Raw genomic sequence first — 22685 nt, forward strand, 5'->3', positions numbered from 1 at the left:
CTGATTATCAATGGTCTTTATTATCACTGAATATGTTCAAATTTAGGGTTTGAGGTTTTCCAAAAAAGAGAACTATTATATATTTAGTAGAACCAGGTACATGACAGACTTAAAGACAAACAAACAAAACCTAATTGCTCATAAGGAATCCTTTATATAATTAAAAAAATGATCTCACTAGAGACATATGTACAGGAATATTATAGGATTTTATTATAGGTGAATTGGCCATAAAATAATAAACTGTCATTTTTAACCCTCAGTTACTTTTTTTTACTGTTGATAGACTTAACTACAAAACATCTTTAAAAAGTATGGTTCTTGAATGATGGCATATACACCAGGTTAGTAACAACTAACATTCTAAAAAGTATGTCTGTGGAAAAGCTTCCAAATGAACGCAATTTCAGTATCACTTTTAACATATTCAAGTTATATCTATTCTGGCACTAGTAACAGCATTCTTTGATGGTAGCTCACTATAAGATATTGTATTGGAAATATGTAAATTAAGCAACTGCTTCTTATGATATGCATCATTTTCCTGGTTGGTGTGTTCATCCAGAGATTTCCTTATACAATTCTTTAGTTCACCAATTCCTTCTCCAGTAACTGCAGAGATGGGGATGATGTGTTGGAACTCCACAGTCCTCTCTGGAATCATGTTTTTTTCAAATAAATGCAAAAAATCTGAAACAAAGAACACAAAACTAGGCTGATTTTCACTGTCTCTGTAAGTAAGTCAAAACTATGCTAGAGGTTTGATTTGTGAACCAGTGAACCGAAAACTAAGCATTTTAAATTTCTTTTTTCCTTCTCTTTCTAATAAGGTCTCAGAACCTTTGGTTTTTACTAGTGACAATGGTAAGGTTCTTGGCACATGACAGGTACTTAATAAATATTTGTTGCATGAATATATTTTAAACAAAATTAAGTGTAAGTAAAAGATGAATCACAGAAGATGATTTACTTACAGAAGCAATAAATTTTGTTTTGGGGCGGTTCAATAAAGTAAGACAACATAGATTTTCTGAAAGAACTTTCCTATAACATAACATCATTTGTGATTTGGGATATTCTAGCTTGCTTCAGCACACAGGTGGCCTTTAATTGTCCTAATGGCTTATCATCACTGGTGCTATGAGCCATACTAAAATTGAAAAGAGTTCAAGGAGTTCAATTCATCATTTTAGATGAATCCAATCTATCACCCCACAGGGGCTGACAGCCATTATATAACTTTTCGTTCTTCCCTGCCACCAAGGCAACAGAAGTAGGGATGCCATACTGATGGGATGGATCAACACTGACATGAACTGGAAAGGCTGCCTAAAAGAGGTTAGCCAAACCAACACAGAGCTTGGATTCTGAGATTCATTTACCCCCAAGGAAGTCTGAGAGGCTAACTCAGGAATTATCACTGAGGGGACTACATTGTTTTATGATGGTCCAAAATAGCCACAAACTCCTGAATTACCCTCCCTTGTGGTACCTCCTCTGAAAGTTCCCTTTTCTGCAAGACCAGCCAGCAAATAGATCTAATGACCTCATAAAGCAAATGACATTAAGGAATAAAGGTTTATTTATAAATATTCCAGAGAATATTTACATCCCAAAGTAACTTATTAACTCAAGGACAGCCCAATATGTAAATTATACGGGGTGTGGGGTAGATTTTGAGAGGGGAGAGAGGATCTTCTGGTGCTGCCTGATAGTCCTAGTACATTATAATTTAGTTTCCCCAATTTTTATCCCAAGGATAAAAAGAGAGATTAGGTCTATTTAAAAACATGTTAACTACTTACCTTCCACCCTACTTTCCTCATTTGTGCAAAAGGTCCTCTACTAGGCTCAGAAAAATGAAAGTGTCATCACTGTACGATAGAGAGTGTTCTGCAAAGGTCAATACTCAAAACTATGGAGAATCCCTTTAAATTTCTTTACACATAATGGTCTATTTAGGAACAAATTTCAAACAAATCCTTTTGGAGTAACAGCATCTATTATTCTGTACCACACATACATAGTGACTCAAGTTCTTTTTAGAAGATTAGTACTCTTCGGAGATCTACAGACCTGGCACTGCAAAGATACATACCTCTTTTTTTTTTTTGCAGTACGCGGGCCTCTCACTTTTGTGGCCTCTCCCGTTGCGGAGCACAGGCTCAGGCTGTGCAGGCTCAGCGGCCATGGCTCACGGGCCCAGCTGCTCCGTGGCATGTGGGATCTTCCCAGACTGGGGCACGAACCTGTGTCCCCTGCATCAGCAGGCGGACTCTCAACCACTGCGCCACCAAGGAAGCCCCATACCTCTTTTTAGAACTACTAGCTCTGTTTTAAAATTCATGATGTACTAGGGGAATGAAGTTCTAGAACTGGTGAAATATGTTAACAGACTTCACAGGTAGATGCTGACTTTATTCTCTTCTGATCCAAATTCCATTAACTCTTTAAGAGCCCACTTTAAGTTTTACTTCTTGATGATGCCTGACATTTTCAGCTCAAATTAATCTTTCTTTCCTTCTGTCTCCTCTAACTTATTGTCCATATCACACATTCTGAAATGGGATATTATTTTTTACAGTGTTATTTAGAAGTTTCATATGGTATGTGTTCTTTCTTCAAACATACTTTTTTTTAAGAGTAGCAACTTTCAGTTTTCTTTTCCACTGATTATAGTACCTAGCACTCTCTGCAAATAGCAGGTATTCATTAAATTGGCACTAAATGAATGAATGGGTTTACCTTTAGGATTCTGGAGTTGGTTCATCAGTACATGGAATTTATCTTGGGCATCTGGCAAGTCCATTTTATTAACTGCCAGGAGCGCAGGTTTTGTCTGAAGTTCCTCTCTGTACAACTCCAACTCCTTTAAGCCAAAGAGAAAAACCAAATAATTTTATTACAATATCTATATAAATGACCTATTTGGTAATGTCTTTCTTTACTTTATAGGCCTGGGTAATCTAGGGCCCATTCTCACCTCTGAAATGCAGTAAGTCCCAATACCCACAAAACTAATTAACAAAGGAAATGCAGAAAATGCTTACTAGTTAAGTCATATGTTAATACATTTTAGCTCATATGACATCCTAGAGACAGTTGTGATTTTGTGCCTAGAGCCAAATACAGATATCTGGACGTCTAGTAAGCACATAAATAAAATTCAGAACTAGATAGTGACAGCTTAATGCTATACCTGTATTATTCTTGGAAAAAGTTAAGTATGCTTAGAAGTAAATCTTTGTGACTATGGATTACGCAGTGGTTTCGTATATCTGATGAAAAGCATGAGCAAAAGAAAAAATAAACAAAGGGGACTTCATTAAAATTTAAAATTCTGTACTTCAAAAGACAACCTAAAGAAAGTGAAAAGACAACTGAAAGAATAGGAGAAAATATTTGCAAATCATATATCTGATAAGGGATTTGTATCTAAATTATAAAGATCTCCTACAACTCAACAATTAAAAGACCACCCATTTTAAAAATGGGCAAAGAATGTGAATAGATATTTCTCCAAAGACATACAAATGTCTAATGAACACATAAAAAGATGCTCAACATCATTAGTCACATTTCTCAACATCACTTCTCATTAAAGAAATGCAGGGCTTCCCTGGTGGCGCAGTGGTTGAGAGTCCGCCTGCAGATGCAGGGGATGTGGGTTCGTGCTACGGACTGGGAGGATCCCACATGCCGCGGAGCGGCTGGGCCCGTGAGCCATGGCCGCTGAGCCTGCGCGTCTGGAGCCTGTGCTCCACAACAGGAGAGGGCACAACAGTGAGAGGCCCGCGTACCGCAAAAAAAATAAATAAATAAAAAGGTAGAGGCAGACTATATATTTATTCGAATTATCATACGTTATTCCATACAGTCCTATGTGCCTACGTATTAGACCAGATATAAAACAGAAAACCTACTTTTGAAAGCAGTAGTATGGTTTCAAAGGCAGTTCTGTACTGAGTTTGGGAAGAAAGCTGAAATCCAGAAACATCAACCTAAAAAAAAAAAGGGAAAAAGACTGCTTTTAACATAAGAACAACAGCTATACAATTCTGTTTTGAAATGTTTTACTCGCTCAAGCTAAAAATAATTTCTTAATCTATACTCTACTGGTAATTTAGTAATTCGAAATGAGAGAAACTGACGTTTTAAGATAATTATAATTATTCTGATAAAACCACAATCATTAATGAGAAACTAGTACAGATTCAACAATTTATACCAATACAGACAATCTCATATATAACTGAACACCAGAAATGAAGTAGGAAATTGATCCTATATAATTTAGTAGTATATTGAAAATCTTAATGAATTAAGCCTGACAAGTATGGCCAAACTTTAATCTGACATAGTAAACAATGCCACTTCCATCCCCATATTATAAATAAAGATTACTAACTGTATCTGACCCCTATCTAAATAGATTTAGTGGAATAATATATGCTGCTACTTTATCTTTAAATGTTATTATAAAAAATTTCTAGGAAAACTAAATTCACTGGTTCTCACATTCATTTAAACATTACATTGATATGCATATGACTTACAACAAAAAGTAGTTGTTTAGTTCTTTCTATATGCTTGAGGAATTTGTGGCCCATTCCTTTGTTCATGTGTGCTCCTTCTATTAAACCAGGAAGGTCAGCTACTGATATCTAACACAAAATTAAATGGTATGATAATAAAAAAAAAATGAAAACCACAAATACAATTACATCCAACAATTTTCATGATATTTCAATTATAAACAGTTCTTAATTTGTGATTACCACTGCATCTCTATAAAGTCAGGATACCTTTATAACAAAATAAATGTATTAAGAATCAAAGTCCTTTGTTATCAGAAATTAGTCCCATTTTTTACTTTAACAATCTAGGAATTTTATGGCTTAGTTTAACAATTACTAATCACATAAATTCTCTTTAGAATTCCATAAATTATATTGTTCAGTATGAACTTTTCAAAGAATTTCAATTTTCTAAATTCTTAAATATATACAAGGATATTAATTCAGCAGAAATTGACTTAGTATAGCTTTGTAGTTTTAAGTTTTATTCTATATGTAAATGGTTATTTGGTACCATTGTTTCTTTATTGTTCATATTCTACCAGAACTATTAACCACTCTTAAAAAGTAAGGGAAATAGTGTTACTGTACTCCTTTTGGAGGTTATAAGAGTTACTAACCATTATTCTACACTTGTGGTTTTCAAACCTCACTGCACACCATAATTATCTAAGAAACTTTTCTAAACTACAGGTGCTCAAGCCCTATCCCCAAGGGGTTTGGTTTCAAATCACGGGGGCCCAGGCTTCATTTATCATTGTTATTCTTAAGCTACCCAGATGATTCTGATGTACAGTAAGGGATGAGAAACACTGCTCTACACACACTGCCTGTGTGGTTAAAAATTTCAGTTTTAAAGAAAGTTGGAGCTATGTGACAAAGCAATGTACATGTAGGTCTCATGTCCTGAAATTCTCTTCAGAGGTTTTCTACTGATTTCCCTTAAAAATTACCAATAATGTTGTCTTTTCCTCTAAATATTGTTCTCTAAATTCATATTATCCTGTACTTAAAATTTTAATTATTATTTAACATTCTATATAATTGTTGAAGTTTTAAAAAATTTTTACTGTTATACCACTATTATAAATATATATCTTCTATGTCTTTTGAATTATGTCAATGGATTGTATGAAAGTATACTGATACATCATCACTTTAAGCCCATACTTTACATTAGGGTTCACCCTTGGTTTTACACATTCCATGGGTTTTGACAAATGTATGACATGTATCTAGTATCATACAGAATAGTTTCGCTGCCCTAAAAATCCTGTGTGCTGCTTGTTCAACCTTTCTTTCCTCCTAATCCTTGGCAACCACTGACCTTTCTGCTATTTCCATAGTATTGCCTTTTTCCAGAATGACATATAGTTGAAATCATACAGTATGTAGCCTTTACAAATTGGCTTCTTTCACTTAGTAATACACATTGGAGGTTCCTTTGTGTCCTTTCATGGCTTGATGGCTCATTTCTTTTTAGTGTGAATGACATTCCATTATTGAGATGTACACAGTTTATTTATCCATTCACCTACTGAAGAACATCTTGGTTGTTTCCAAGTTTTGGCAATTATGAACAAAGCTGCTGCAAACATCTGTGTGCGGGCTTTTGAGTGGACGTAAGTTTTCAGTTTATTTGGGTAAATACCAAGGGATGCACCTGCTGATCACACATTAAACATTTAAAAATTTTTGTTACTTTCCTTTTTAATTTGTTTTTATTCTAATTATTCAAAAGTTCTTCCGTAGCAGGGAAAAATAAATTTTAAATAGCTAGTTAAGACGAGGATCCCATTCAATTAAAAAAAAAATTTTTTTAAACAGTAAGTTGGAGTAAAATTACATCCATGAACTTTAGAAAATGTTTTTAGGAAATGAAAATCAGTAATCAAATATGGCAGTAAAATATGGACTTGCAATGAGGACAAACTGATTAAGGCAATGAAGATACAATAAATGTTGAAACGACAAACTAGACCCAAACTTTAGATGAACAAGAAATTATATTCTAATACAATATTTTTACTCTGATAGTGGTCAGCAGAATTGATTTGATCATGGCTTCACTTATCAAAAACAAAATCCTGCTACTTTTTCCCCCTAACACCACAGAAACTCCCAAATATTATAAAATCTAAGCACTAAGGCAAGTACTTTCATTACTAACCAAGTGTCTTATTTTAAAAATACCCACCTGCTTGAAATCATTATACATAATTTTTCCGAGTTCAGGCTTTAATGTTGTAACTAAAAGAAAAACAATAATAAATTGAGGCTAGAATAAAGGTTTATACTCTCAAAATTGTCTTAGCGTCATGTATAAAATAAATAATATTTTGTTTCTGTGAACAACCTAATTCAGATTATGTTCTCATTTGTTGAAATTAAAGGTATAATTATCTTTGCTATTTATCATATACTTGGAAAAGGACAAAATACAGATTTTTATAATCTTCGAAAGCACAGGTGTAATTTAATTAGTGGGCCTCAAAGTGCCTGTCTCAAACTTTAAGGAGCATGGTAAAGGTGCTGAGGATGGGGGCAGAATTTAGGTTTCTATCACTTGGGCTGTGGGTGAAATCTCTCTATGGTCGTTTCTCATTTAGTTATCCTCACGCTTCATCAATCCTGCCCTAGCCTCCTTCCTAGGACTTTTTGCTTTTCTTCTTCTTTCCTTCTCAAGAATCCCCTGTATTGTAACAATAAATATTGGCCATGTGATTTATAGCAGTTAGTACAAAATTAACTCTACTTTATCAATTTTAGAACGGTTTAATTTTATTTTCCATGTTAATGTCAATCTGTGCCATTTTGTTTAATGATGGCAAAGATCCTATCACATTCATTCACTACTCTTAGTCTAAGCTTCCATTATATCTCATCCAGCTACTGCAACAGCCAGTTCTACTAACTGTTCTTTCCAGATCCATTTATGTCCCACACCACTCCATGTTCTACATTACACGCCAATAGATCTTTTTTGAAAAGCATATCTAATCACTGTTTTCCCTTGTTAAAAAGCTATCAACTACTCTTAAGCCACAGAGATCAAATACAGCCTATATGGCCTATATCACAGGTCTCCACCTGCATCTCTAGCCTCATCTTGATTCCCTCTTCCCCTTACTACATGTTCTCTAGACAAACAAATCTACTCTCTGCCACCAGAGTCTTTGTGTACATGCTATTTCCTTTGACTGAAAGACTCTCACCTCCATTGTCTGTCACCAATTAACTCATATTTATTGCTCATATCTCAGCCCCATCATCACACTTCCCCAAAGAAATCTAAAGCAGTCACCTACACTCTTTCATAGAACCATATCACATTCTCTTATATTCATTAGTGAGATATGCGCCTTCCCCCACTTGTCTGTAAGTTCAATAAAAATCAAAACAAAAGAAGTATTCACTTCTGCTTACCAGCCTTTGTAACTCCAGAACTTATTGTTACTGATAGTTCCTAGAAATAAATACTTGCTAAATGAATGAAGGAATTGATCTCTGCCTTCGTAGCATTTATCGGTGTTTGATAAAGGGTAGGTGCTCATAAAATTGTTAACTAAACTGAATAATGATTATACAACAGACAAATAAATGCAACAAAGTGTCTAATAGGCAGTACTAGGAACTTTGCTGAGAGCTTTAAAGGTTTCAAAGATTAATGGGAAATACATGTACTCTGTCTGCCAAGAGTTTTCAAACTAAGGCTACCCCAGTTATCATTTTTTTCATACTCGAAGATTAGTCTTTAAAAATTTGCCTCTACACATTAAAAAAACAAAGCAAATTATACTTACATGCATAATCTGCAATTGCAGGTTTTGCATGAGAAATCTTACTTAGCAAAGAGGATTTTCCAGCATTTGGGAATCTGAAACAAGAAAATAAATTTATACATTACAACAAATATCAGCATTATAAATACTTGCTTATCTCTGAATTCCTAACATTTCAAGAAGCAGACTTCTTGAATATTGCTGGGATTAAAAGTAGAGTATAAATTTAAAATAATCTTGAAAAACTTGAGGAACAAAATATACTTATAGAAAAGGTAAAGATAAATTTATGGTGAACACTAAAGATGTTTCAGTATTGACAGTAAATCAAATAATGTTAAAAAAAACAGCTTGTAAATCATAGAAAAACATAAAGAAACTAATAAAAATACCTGCAATTCACTATCTCTAGCCAAATACTGACAAAATATTTCTTATATTGTTTTTTGTATTTTTAAAAAAAAACATTTTATATGGACATTTCACTAGCAAAGTAATGAATCCTATTTAGCCATCACCTAGCTTAAACAAATATTAATACATTCTTAATAATTTTTCTAAAGTTGGTTTCTTTAAACAGAGACCCAAATAAGGTCTGCATATTACAGTTGGTTGATGTGCCTTTGAAATTTCTTTTGGTACAGGCTCCCTCTCCAGGTTTTTCCCCTTTGCAATTTTATTTTTAAAGAAACTGGGCCATTTGTCCTGTAGTTTCTTTGCCATAGTCTGGATTTTTCTGCTGATGCCCATGATGTCAGTTAACATGCTCCTATAAATTGGTAGATATGAAGCTTTGATCAGATTCAGCTTTGATTCCTTTTTTGGCTGAAAAACTATTCACAGTTGGTCAGCCTCCTTTCAAACTGAATTATATAAGGTGAATGCATTTCAAGGGTGTAGTGTAATTTACTTAACTAATTTCTTATTGTTAGGCATTTAGGTGGTCTCAAATTTTTTACTGTTATAAATAACTCTGCAAAAAATACGCATACGGCTAGAAAGACATACACCAATGTTAAGTCACCTTAACATCAAATGGTGCGATAAACATTCAACTCTTTTATTCTTTCTGCAAATGAGCACTAATTATTTGTCAAGCTTTTTTTTTTTTTTTTTTTTTGCCGTATGTGGGCCTCTCACTGTTGTGGCCTCTCCCGTTGCGTGCTCCGGACGCGTAGGCTCAGCGGCCATGGCTCATGGGCCCAGCCGCTCCGCAGCATGTGGGATCTTCCCAGACCGGGGCACGAACCCATGTCCCCTGCATTGGCAGGCGGGCTCTCAACCACTGCGCCACCAGGGAAGCCCTGTCAAGCTTTTTTAAAAAAACTTTAAACGCTGAAGTGAACCTTTACATATACCTTTAATTTCTTTCTTGAGGTAAATTTCTAGATAAGGAAATACTAGATTAAACTACATGGCTGTTTTAAAGGCCTTGATTTTATTGCTATATATCCCTCAAGAAAGGCCCACAATGGATGAAAGAAAGTACTAGGAATGGGGGCCACTTAAGAGATGATTTCCTAAATTTCATTCAGATATTTTCATTAAATTTATTCAACCAATGGGAATGTAAATTGGTGCAGCCACTATGGAAAACAGTATGGAGGTTCCTCAAAAAATTAAAAATAGAACTACCATATGATCCAGCAATTACACTTCTGGATGTTTATCCAAAAAGAATAAAAACCAAAAACACTAACTCAAAAAGATATATGCACCTCATGTTTACTGCAGCATTATTTACAATAACCAAGATGTGAAAGCAATCTAAGTGTCCATCAATGGATGAATGCATACAGAAAATGTATGTATGTGTGTGTGTGTGTGTGTGTGTGTGTGTGTGTGTCAGCAGGGGGGGAGGGGGTTACAAAATGGGCAAAGGTGGTGAAAAGGTAAAAAAAAAAATCCAGTTGTGGGGAATTTCCTGGCAGGCCAGTGGTTAGGAGTTTGCACTTCCACTGCTGAGGGCTTAGGTTCGATCCCTGTTTGGGGAACTAAGATCCCGCAAGCCACATTGTGTGGCCCCAAAAAAAAAAAAAAAAATCTAGTTGTAAAAACAGTATCATGGGGATATAATGTACAGCATGGTGATTATAGTTAATAATACAATATTGTAGGTCTTCCCTGGTGGCGCAGTGGTTGAGAGTCTGCCTGCCAATGCAGGCGACACAGGTTCATGCCCCGGTCCGGGAAGATCTCACATGCCACGGAGCGGCTGGGCCTGTGAGTCATGGCCGCTGAGCCTGCATGTCCAGAGCCTGTGCTCCGCAATGGGAGAGGCCACAACAGTGAGAGGCCCGCGTACCGAAAAAAAAAATTTTTTTAAATATAATATTGTATATTTTAAAGTTGCTAAGAGAGTAAATCTTAAAAGTTCTCATCACAAGAAAAAAAATTTGTAACTATACATGGTGTCAGATGTTAACTAGATTTATGGTGGTGATCATTCTGCAACATATACAAATGTCAAATCATTACACTGTACACCTGAAACTTATATAATGTTATATGTCAGTTATATCTCAATTTAAAAAAATTATCCAACAAATATTTATTGAGCACTGCCTTGGGCCAGGCAATATACTAGGCAGGAGAAATATAGCAATCAATAAGACAGACGTGATCCCTGTCTTCACAGTTTTCATTCAAATCAAGGTCTTTCAAAACTCTGCCACATTTTCATTTGGAATAATGGTGTAATATTTTACAAATATTAATTTGGAATTCTATAAAAATGTATATGCTCTTAATGGAGATCTTTAAACAATTTTTCTCATTAAAATATTTCTATAATAAATTTAGAATAAAACTATGTGAGATTTCTTAATGACTTGTTTCCCCTAGAAATACAGTATTTTCTTATATCCTGTTACACTTAGGCTCTTGTAACTTTTTGAAAAGCAAATTGCAATCATTTTTGCCATGATTATCATTAGTTGGACTTGCTTATTTCTAATATCCTCATATTTTCATAACAATGATTAAACACAGAAAAATGCAAGCAACTATTTCCAAAGATATCAAAATACAAGAAGAAAAAGGAAGCTACCAGGTGAAGAACAGATACCTGAGACTTTTATTGACAAGTACCTAATGAAAATTTTAGAGGCTGAAATCCAACCTATGCAAAGACCAGATTTGAAAACAGCAGTACAAGTGTATTAGTTATATGATACCTTTCTTCTAATGTTCAGTTCATTCCTGAAACCGGCTAAAAGGACATCTGCTTATGCTGGTATTCACATTAGCAACTTTTTAAGAATAGTTACCTAATTTAAAAGCACCAGCATACATGTTAAACATTGTGCTCTAGAATCATGATGCTTGCTATTGACTAATATCAAGTCCACTTCTGAAAAGCTTAGTGTATCACTATATGTAGTCTCCAGTAAGTTGGCAATGATGATGATAATAGCAGCTACCATTCATTCATCGAGCATTCATAAATCCAAGGCATGTATTATGCTGCAAATGCAATATCTTGTCAGCAATAACATTTTAAGGTGAGAACTACTGCCGTCCACTATTAAAGATGAGAAAAAAAAAAAAAAAGGCTTTAGAGAGACTGTATCCAAAACCATCCAGCCAGCCTCCAGAGGATTTGAGATTCTAACCCAAACAGTCTCACTTGAGTCTGCCATCGCCATCCCACTTTTATTCACTACTCAGCCTTGCTATGTTCTTCTTAGGCTGTAAAGGTGTCTCTATGGAACCTGAAACATATTTTCCTACAAAATGAGAAAGTGAATGGCTGGATTCTCAGTCTTATCCACAAAACCCTATTAAGTCCATAATGTTCCTAAAAATATATAGTATTACAGAACCTATGACTCATAACCCTCATAACTATATTTCATTGAAAATATTAAATGCGAATGGCAAGCTTAAATGCCAGGATCACATCTTTCTCTGTTACAATTTCAGCAGGAATGAGGCCTCTGTGAACTCTAAGCCACTGCTGGTAAGACTTAAACAGGCATGGAAAGAGGTGAGGGATTCAGAGTGAAGAGTGTGGTAAAGAAGCAGTGAGATGCGGGAAGAGGAAGATGAAAGAGCTTAGAAAGAAGCTATGGAAAAGCAAGGCATGGAACTGGCAGCTGGAGTAGAGCGGCAGTTTCCCCTCCCTTTTCCTGAGGCCTTCCATCTGACTATTGTGTAATGCTATAGTGGGACTTGGGAGAGGAAGGGAGAGGAGACATGCAAAGCTGAAGTTTTCCCTTCCTTTATCTACTTTCTATCTTGCTATTTATCTCCCTCCATTTATGTGCCAGCACTGCAAACCCTACAGCTAAGTAGCATTGTTTGATGAAAGAATGGAGGCTGGTGGAAGAGGACAACATTGGAAGGCCTGCAGCACTGAGAATGGACAGCTCCTAAACAGAGAGTGAAGGATAGGGAAACGGTCATAGCAAGATCCAGCTTAGTGCTCAATAGTGTGTAAAGTTGATGGTTGAGATCATCTGTACCGGCCTTTAGCCATCTGATTAATGATACTTCAATACCTCTATTAAGATTTGTAAGAATATCTTGGTCATTTTCCCCCTACTTTTTATTTCCTTCCATACACTTTTTAATATGTGGCTTGTTTGGATTTCTAATTTTATTCTTTAATACTTGGTAACATTCTTTTGTATTTGATTGACCTGTGTTTATTTATTTTCTAACATTTCCACTGCCCTATTCAGTTGCTATGATCTTTGACAAATGAATAGTGACTATGAAACTCTATGTTGGCAATATTAGCAGCATATTCTTTTTTTTTTTAAGCAGCATATTCTTAAAGTACACAACAATACACAAATTCCATGAACTAGAAATAATGCTGGCCCCAAATTACCATTTATATTTACTTCCTATTCATGAACTATCTCTCTGAAAGTATAAAAATAAAAATATGAATGATACTTACCCCACCAAGCCTATATCAGCTATAAGTTTTAGATCAAGGTGAATTACTCGTTTCTGGCCTTTCAATGGTAAGAAATTTGTAAGTAATTTACCACCAAGACCTCCTTCAGCTACCAAAATTCTGTCTTTCTCTTTATTGAGTTCTCCTTAAAAAGAGAGATAAAGATACTTAAATCAAAGATTAGTAAGTGGAGCTAATCACTAATGACATTTTTCTTTCAGAAACAGATGCCAGGAAATTCCAGTTTACAAATCTAAAGGGCTAAACGATAGCGTCAAATTTCTATTAAAAATCTCACCCCAAGAAAACACTTTTGCAAGTGGTTGAAAAAAATGCTAGTTATTTGTTTTAAAACCGAGTAAATACTCTTACATCTCTAAAATAATTTTAAATCTAGCAGCTAACTCTGAACTGTTATATAATGTTTTTAAAAGCTGTTTTATAAACTAGCAGCTAAAATACTTAATGTTTAAAAAAAATCCTGAAACTTAAGAGGTGCTATTCCCCACAGATCTCAATTTTAGAAAACGTGCACATTTTTCACAACCTTAGAATCTACAATACACTTACCTATAATTTTACCATTTTCATCAGTTATTGAAATACCCAAAGGTACAGGAATTTCACAGTCTTTTCCTTTGGAGCCTTTCAGTGCACTAACTCTATAAAAAAATAAAGCTAAATTAACATAAAGAAAATCTGCTAGATTAAATGGTTGATGTTTCAAGCAAATACAATGGTATACAAAGAAGACTAGCAACCAATTCTTATAATGCAGATGTTAAATCGCCAAATAATGGAGAAAAAATAAAATTATCCCTATTTATTTATTTGCATTTTAGACTACTGTATCTCAATAAAAATAATATTAAGTAATGATTTAAGTTACTAAGCTAACTACCAAAAGTCATTTTAACTAACTCATAATGAACTAAAATATTGTACATTTGAAAGGAAGAGATCATTGCAACATGAATAAACTAGAAAAAAAAAATGGAAAATCCAGTGAATAACAAGGCTTTTTAAAAAATGACCTGAAATGAGAGTACTTTAATTATAGGAGGCTCATATGGCGATTCTTAAACTGCTCAAGAGAGGATAAAGTGGTATAAGCTTCTAACTAGTAATTCCACTTCTGGGAATTTATCCTAAAAAAAAAAAAAAAAAAAATTGAACAACCATGTAAACTATTATATACACAAAGATGTGTACTGCATTGTGACAATAACAGTAAAAAAAAACAATAATTACTTAAATAGATGAATGACAAAATAATTTATGTTATTTCCAATACTATAAGACTATGCAGCCATGCTTAACAATTCTCTGGAATGGAAAAAAAAGTTACAAGAGAAGGTTGCAAAATTTTGTGCTCTTGTTTTTGTATCCCCCAATTTTACAGACACAGTTAATTACATTTGGGTAGAGACACACAAAAGTCTTAGAAAAGTCATGAAAAGGTTAATAGTGGTTATTTCCGGGTAGAACAAGTCTCGGAAGGGGAATAAGATTTTGCCAGATACTCAAGGCAGGAAAGTGCTGGCAAAGAGAAAGAAAAACAAACCAAACACACACACACACACACACACACACACACACACACACACACACACACCCCAGATTAGGAGGGAACAAGGTATTTCGTGAAATAATTATTTCTAGCGTAAGCATAGCAGAAGTGGGGTGGAAGACACTGTGGTCCAGATCACGAAGAGCCTCATATGCTATGTTAGAGAGTTTGAATATTATCTTAGATTGATGGGGAACATTGAAGGATTTTAAATATGCAAGTGACATTAATAAATTGGTGTTACAGAAAAAGCACTGTAGACATAATTGGAAAAAGAATGGACTGGAGGTGATGACTGAGACTGGAGAAGGAGACCAATTTGGAGAATACTGCAGTATTTCAGAAACGATGAAGGTCTGGCTTGTACCTATCTTTCTAGTCTCATCTTCCTCTCCATTCTGTGTTTTCTGCATTCCAGCCACATTGAGCTTCTTTTAGTGTTTTATACTGGTATTTGTCTTCTATCACTGGGCCTTTGTTCATGTTGTTATCTTTCCTGTAATGCTTTTTCCTTCCCTTCATCCAGTTGGCTCCTATTGATCCTTTAGATTTAAGCCTCTACATTCTAAAAATTCCAACACACAACCGCAGTAACTGTTCTATTTAAATCTTTCTTAACATTTAAACATTATACACCATCTTTAGCATACCACTTATCTAAACACAGAGTAAGGTTGGAATCACAGCAACCTTAATTTTCAAAAGAAATTATAAAATGATGAAAAATTTTACTTTAGGATATAAACTGCAGTTATTTTCTACCTGTAACATCAAAATAATAAAACAACATTCTGATCTTAAAGCTTTGATTACTGAATTCTAATATAGGGCTCACAAAATTTGCCCTGTAAAGACTATTCATAAACAAAAATGCTCAAAAGAAATTTAAGGGGTTTCTCCAAGGATTCCTTTACCAGCAGAGGATGCTGCTGGATATTTGGGGCAGGATAATTTATTGTTGGGGGCATTCCTCACCCTGCGTTACAGGGTGTTTAGCCTATATCCAGGCTCTATCCCTTGCTTACACTCATCACCCAAGCAAGTGACACATTACATCCTCTACGACTGTGACAAATAAATATACCCAAACACTTCCTTGGGAAGGGGAAAGAAAAAAGGAACAGAAAGCCTAACTTTTACACCAACACCTCCTAAGGAACAACAGAATGACAGAGGCCTGAGGAACCATAGACTGCATTTTGATGGAAGCTTTAAGAATTTTTTTTCCTCGTTTTCTTTACAATGAAAGAAAAAATTCTTCTCATATTTTGAGGCCAACATAATATGTTCCACAGAAAATAGCAAACATTAACAAAAAACAAAGGGAAGATTTTGCTGTCACAGAGAGAAAATCAAAACAGAGTCAAAAGGAAAACATTCAAGAGATGTAGCAGCAAACAGGCTCTAAATTTTAAGTACTGCCTACAAGATGCTGGCAGAACTATGGGTGGTAGTGGGGTGGAGTAGCCAGTTAAGATTCTAGAAAGTTTCCTAAAGACTGTCAAAGATAACTTTAGAAGAAAACAGTAGGGATTCAGATCATTTTCTGGTTCTACAAAGGAAGTATACAAGAATATAAACAGACACTGGGAGAAGAAAAGGATAAAAAGTTTAAAACGTCAAAACATTCCATAGTACCTATCTTTTATATTTACTAGAGACAAAAATAGTAGATTTTTGCTCAGTTACAAATCCAGGATATTATTTACTTCAAATTACCAATAAAATTTTTATCTCAACTTTTTTTTCTTCTTCTGGGGGGAATTAATTTCATACAAAACCATTCAGTTAAATACTTACCGACTGTTTGCTCCTTCTCCAGCCACAAACCGTTTCTGAGGATATTTATTTTTAAGTTGTTTTAAAGTCATTTTGTTATGGGCTACAACCCAGACGTCACCGCCTTTTCCACCTTCTCCACCTAAGCGAGGGTAGCCCATTCCACCACTTCCTCCCCTGGTGAAGAGTCTCAGGTTATCAATGAAGTCTCCATACTTAAAAAGAGAAAGAGGACATTTGTATAACACATGTGCTTACCAATTTTGAATTCCTTTCTAGTTCTTTGTTGCCACTAAAACTCCTTAAAAAAAAAAAATGGCTTTCCGTATGCCACATTTATTGTCTTTTCTTAGTTTACCTCCTGTCTGACCTCACTTTCCCATTAGATTAACTCTCTTAAGACCCTGTTTTTCACTATCAATTGTCCTTCCAATCCTGAAGGTCTATGACACTGGCCCACTTTTCAATCTAGACTTTCTCCCCTGGGTGATCTCAGTTTGTACCAGTAACTATCACCTAGGTGAGATATTCTCTATCCCAGTTAGTTGGACATCTCCACCAGATGTGAGCTTAATAGTCTAAAGCAATTGAGAACAAGATCAGTATTTAACTTATATTTGAAACCCCTCAAATATATAACTTGTTCTTAGGTATTGAAAGGATAATAGTCACCTAAATACATGTTATATAACAAAACCAAACTTTTCCCTAGGTAAATTCTGTTCCTCCAATGTTCTCACAAATAATGAAACGATAGTTTATCTACTCACTGAGACCACATATGGGGATCTTAGACTATACCTGCTTCTCTTCCCGAAGCCCTACTATCTTTCCTTTTTTGGCACAACTAACTACCCTAGTATCTTGATCATTACATTAGCTCCTAACTGGTCTTTCAATGTCTAGTCATTCCTTCCTCAACACATTCTCTGTCTCACTGCCTGAGCGATTTTTCTGACAATGGATCTGATCTCTCAACATGTTTCTCCCTTACTCAAAAACCATTCATGGTTTTTTGCTGTTTATGAAATAAAGTCTAAAATTCTCAGTGCTATATTCAAAGCTCTTAACCTACCCTTCACATTTCATTTCCATTCATTCAACCCCTCCTATATCCTCTTCCTCTTTGCTCTATGCTACAAAATATACTGTCACTTCTCCATGGCATTCTGCTCATGCTTTTTCATCTACTTACAATGTCATTTGTTCTTTTCTATCATAAACCCACCTGAATGTCATTTTTTCCTATGTTTTTCTTAATTCCTTTAACCAACACTTACCATTGATTTTCCTGGGCTCTCAGTAATTGGATTATATCTCTATTATTAGATCTCTAGAAATCATACACTGTATTTAGGGTTTATTTCTGTTTCCCTCACTAAATCAAGAACTTCTTGCAGGTAAGATCCTATGTCTTAACCCCCTGGGCTATCAAAATTCCTCACAAAGTAATTTCTTAAATTCATAATCTTCACATCTTTAATCATTTAGGATAGTTTTAAGTATCGAAAACATCTGGGAACTTTTTTCAAAAATGCATACACTCCACTGACCATTCTGATACTCTGGAGGAGGGGATGAGAATAGGGTAAGGCAGCACATTTATCAAAAGCTCCTTTGCTGATTCTGATAAATCTGTCTAGACTTGAGATTGCAGTGGATAGTTACACAGCAAAGATTCAAAGCACAGCTTTTCATTTGAGTATGTAAATATAATCACGAAACAGAGTATTGTAAGGGTGGAAGAAATACACAAAACATGAACTTAAGGGCTAGCCAGAGTATTTTTCTCTGGAGGCTGACAAACTTGTGCTTTGGCTGGGTAGAGCTAGATCAGAAATACATCACAGGTAAGTGAAGAGGTAGATTCACCTTGCAAACAACATTGACTGGAAGTGACTGTTATGGCAGTAAGGTACACAGCTAGCATTTAAAAACGTATCCAGCAAAAACTGCAGTAGTTCATTTTTTTAGCTTACAGATTAGTTATTCTATATGCCCAAGTACTATCCTTCACAAGTCTCTCTTCTTCTGACCACCTGTTTTCTGGAAAATAGAGGGTTGAATAAAGTAAAACTTTATTAACCATGGTATTACTAACCATGCCTTTCCTCCGACAAAAAGAAACCTCCTGTTTTTGAAGTTCCTTTCAATACGTGACACATTTTTTACTGCTCTACATTTATCAGGTTCATAGATTTAGAACTCAAACTTAAAAGTAATATCTCAATCTTGTCCTTAGTAATAAGGTAATGACCAAACCTGATGACAGCAGGTTTCAAAAAACATTGCTAGTAAGGATCTTAAAGAGGTTTTTAAATTTGAAAAGCAACTGTAAATTTTTTACAGAAACGATTCTAAAACCCGCACTGCACAAAAGCTGACCTAGTTTCTTGCAAGAAGGCAAGTCAGTTACTTATTTTCGTTTACTGATGAAGTTGTCTTTAGAAAGCTCTTAATAACAATGCACTCAATGAAAAAATATGTAAAAACAAGTTATGGATATTATTACTTAAAAGGAGGAAAATACACTATTTGAGCCAAAAGAAAAAGTCAAACCTACACTTCACATACATCGTATTGCATGTATAAACAACAGGCAGTTACCCCAGCTCTTCATCCCACGTGCGCACAATTCCCCTGAAAAATCTCAAACCACCGTCCTAACCATGCCCGGTAGACTAGACACGCCCTTCTCACCCCTTACAGGCCAAGCCCGACTTCCTGAGGGGCGAAAAGGAGAGGACTATAGTAGAAAAGAAGCACGAAAGAGGCCCCCAGGAAGAAAACAGTGGGGAGGGATGGAGGCGAAGGAGAACCAGAGCCCTCAAGTGGGGCTAGAGGCACCAGGTGTCGGACATCGGGCTGAGGGGCACCAATCACGGACCTTTCTGAGCAACACCCGACTGCAGCACACCATGCTCGCGAAGGTCGAGAATTCACTCCCGCGGAAGCTGTTCGCACCGAAGTGCGGCGCGCTCTTCTAACGTCACCACCACCCGCCGCTGCTGTTTTGTATCCGCACGATGCCGCAGGTTAGCCTCAGCGGCCGTAAGGCGCGCGCGCTCACGGAAACGTGCGCATGCGTTTTGCTGTGCCCCACGGGGAGGGAACGGTGGTGTCTGTTAAGAAGCAAGCTGAGTGAAACGCTGAGGAAATGTTGAGCGGCAATGTGACAGGGGACAGTCAGGTGCGGAGTAGGTACCTCAGGAATATTTTGAATAGGATGGCACTGGAGACTCTACTGCCTTGGAGGAGTTTTTATGCTAATTGAGGAAACCACAAGATACCTCAATCTTTACTCTCGGCGAAGCAGAGTGGAAAAACAAAACAAAACACCTCCCACGGACAATAAAAGCAAACGCGTAAAAGACTCAGGAACTCAACTGGGAAGAAAGCTGTTAATTCATTGACCAGCTGAGTAATATCCAGCAAAATCTTCCAAGAGACAATGAATTTAAAATTTGGGACCCAAAGGTCAGGATCTGAGATCTGTAAGAATTTCACTGTGTTCTGTGGGGAAGGAATCTTGCAACTGTTTGTCAGATAGCTTCTAGGGGTCCGGTAGATACTATGGGTCATTATTCAACTCTCATTTGCAGCGCGCCTTTGTGAGAATTAGATTCCCTTTTCTCGAGCTGGGCAGGACCAGCAGAGTGACTGGGTCTCCGTCCGCCCCACCCACCCCGTCTCCCCCTGCCCTCGCGCAGTGGACAGGTACACAGCCCTGCTAGGCGGCCCTGCACTACGCTGCCAGCCTAATAATCTTTCTGAACTCAAAACTGAGAATCCTTCTCCTATTTCTACCCCTCACTTATGACAGTGATTGTTAGGAAATACACGGTGTAAGAACTATTCCTTTCAGTCTTGATTCCCTTCCTGCTACTGAACCTCCCTCTACCCCACCCCCATCAATAAAACTATAATTGTCACTTAACCTGTAATGATTAATTAATCAGGAAATTAGGATGGGAATTCCCTGGCGGTCCAGTGGTGAGGGCTCGGCGCTTTCTCTGCCGAGGGACCGGGTTCAACCCCTGGTCAGGGAACTAAGATCCCACAAGCCACGCGGCAGGGGAAAGAAAGAAAGAAAGGGAGAGAGGGAGCGGGAGGGAGAGGGAGAGGGAGGAAGGAAGGAAGAAATTAGGTTGTTACTAAGTAGGTGTTTAGTTTAATAACATTTGCTGCCATTTGGATTATTATCTTTACTAGGTCTTACAATCTCAGAATTATGCTGAGCCCAGTCTGTTTATTTTCTAAGGTTTATTTTTTTTATTAGTGAACACAAGCCCAAATTGTTTTCCTTGTCATAACATTTACGTGGGAGCATAATAACAGCAGATAAAAATAAATGGGAAGTTGATATAAAAACATCTCAAAATACTGAGGAACATTAGGTACTATAAACAAATAAGAAAACATAATATTTTTCTTGAACAAGACACCATCAGTGCCTGAAATATTTATTACAGCTCTGGTTACCAGATAGTAAAAGAAACACGAAATGTAAATCGTCCCCTTTAAATGTTGGGCTAAAATGAACATGAGGTGAAATGACCCTGATGCATAAGTCATTACTGACAGAAACTATTATTAGTTCTGCCACTGAGTGGATAGAATGCCTTCCCCATGGCTGCTAAGATTAAAGTACAGGCAAACCATTAAACTCAGGCACTAGAGAATTTTGCATAATAAGCAATAGTCTCAAATGAGCCAGTGGCATACATACAATTTGATTTTTTTAATGTTGTAAGCTAGAGTTATTCTAATAAAAATAACTAATAAGCATTCTAATAATCATTTTATTTTGGAATAATTTAAATTTACAGGAAAGTTACAGATAGCCCAGAGTCCTATATACCCTTTACTCAGTTTGCCCTAAAGTTAACGTCTTGTATAACCATTTGTCAGAACTAGGAAATTAATATTGCTACAGTGCTCTTAACCAAACTATAGACTTTATTTGATCTCACTAGTTTTTCAACAATAAACTTTTTCTGTTCCAGGACTCAATCCTGAATACCACATTACATTTAATCTAATAAACATTTTAGTGTAGTTTATTACTTTAAGCATAAAATGAACAAATATAATTAAGAAGTCTAGCACTTTATAATGCTATTTTATAATCATCCTGCTTCTCTCTGTTAATATAGTTACTCAAGAGGTAATTTACCTCAGCATTTGCTGTGATATTAACTTTCTGATACTCTTCATCATCTATAATTTTTGTTATAATGATATAGGTTAGCAAGAAGTAATCATTAAATTGGATTTACTAGTACGTCCTAAGAAAATGCTTCTTCTCTGCAGTTCCTCCTCTGGAGCCACCCCAAGGATAGAACGTTGAAATAATTGGGGTTTTTTTTTAGTTCTTAACCTCCCTTTTCTGCATCCCCCACTCCCTTTCTTTTAATTGCCTCTTCTTACTACAGGTACTAAGTACCCTTCTGCTTTCCCCTCACAGTACCTATCAAAACTGGATCTCAGGCATAGCTTCGATACCTGCATTTTACAAGCTGATGTGATTTTAAGTCAGTGTGTTGATTCTCAGGGCATTTACTTTTAGTTTTTATCTCTAATTGTGAAATAAATAAAAGGCTCTAGCTTTTACTAAAAAAATTCAAGCGTGAGTGTGGGAGATCCTTCCATGGGGGGGAATATGTGAAAGAAGCGGAGGCTTTTTGTCATCCTTTGTATAAGAGAAGGTAGCAGCTGACATTGTTTCTATAAGATTCAGTCTAACTTTAATTACTTTATTGATTCTATAACCCAACTTAGCAGGTTTCACTAGCTTTCATGTACAAAGAAAATAATACAACACAACGGTCTTGTTCACTATAGTCCTTTATCCATATGATCTCCAGAGGAGTTTTGGGGGGTTTTTTCCCTTTAAACATACAGATTTAATCAGATCACTGGATTCAAGATCCCCTCATGGGTTCAGCATGACTGCTGTATCCATGTTTCAGATGGACACATTTATAAAGTTCCTTTCTTGGACATTCCATCTTTATATCTTACTGCCACCTTGATCTTGAAAAGATTTTTTTTTAAGGGGATATGTT

General features: G+C 36.0%; 1 protein-coding gene across 1 annotated transcript; it reads right to left on the minus strand.

Moving 5' to 3' along the window:
- On the minus strand, positions 1 to 19611 carry GTPBP10 (GTP binding protein 10). The gene is made up of 10 exons (XM_065884075.1): positions 19505 to 19611; positions 16639 to 16832; positions 13839 to 13930; positions 13269 to 13413; positions 8381 to 8454; positions 6775 to 6827; positions 4557 to 4664; positions 3924 to 4001; positions 2746 to 2869; positions 1 to 690 (listed from the first exon to the last, which is right to left on the minus strand). The coding sequence occupies exons 1-10, from the start codon at positions 19535 to 19537 to the stop codon at positions 428 to 430; spliced, it is 1164 nt and encodes a 387-aa protein (XP_065740147.1). The 5' UTR covers positions 19538 to 19611; the 3' UTR covers positions 1 to 427.
- Positions 19612 to 22685: the final 3074 nt, after the last annotated feature.

Source organism: Phocoena phocoena, chromosome 9, assembly GCF_963924675.1.
Source record: "Phocoena phocoena chromosome 9, mPhoPho1.1, whole genome shotgun sequence".
Taxonomy (NCBI): domain Eukaryota; kingdom Metazoa; phylum Chordata; class Mammalia; order Artiodactyla; family Phocoenidae; genus Phocoena; species Phocoena phocoena.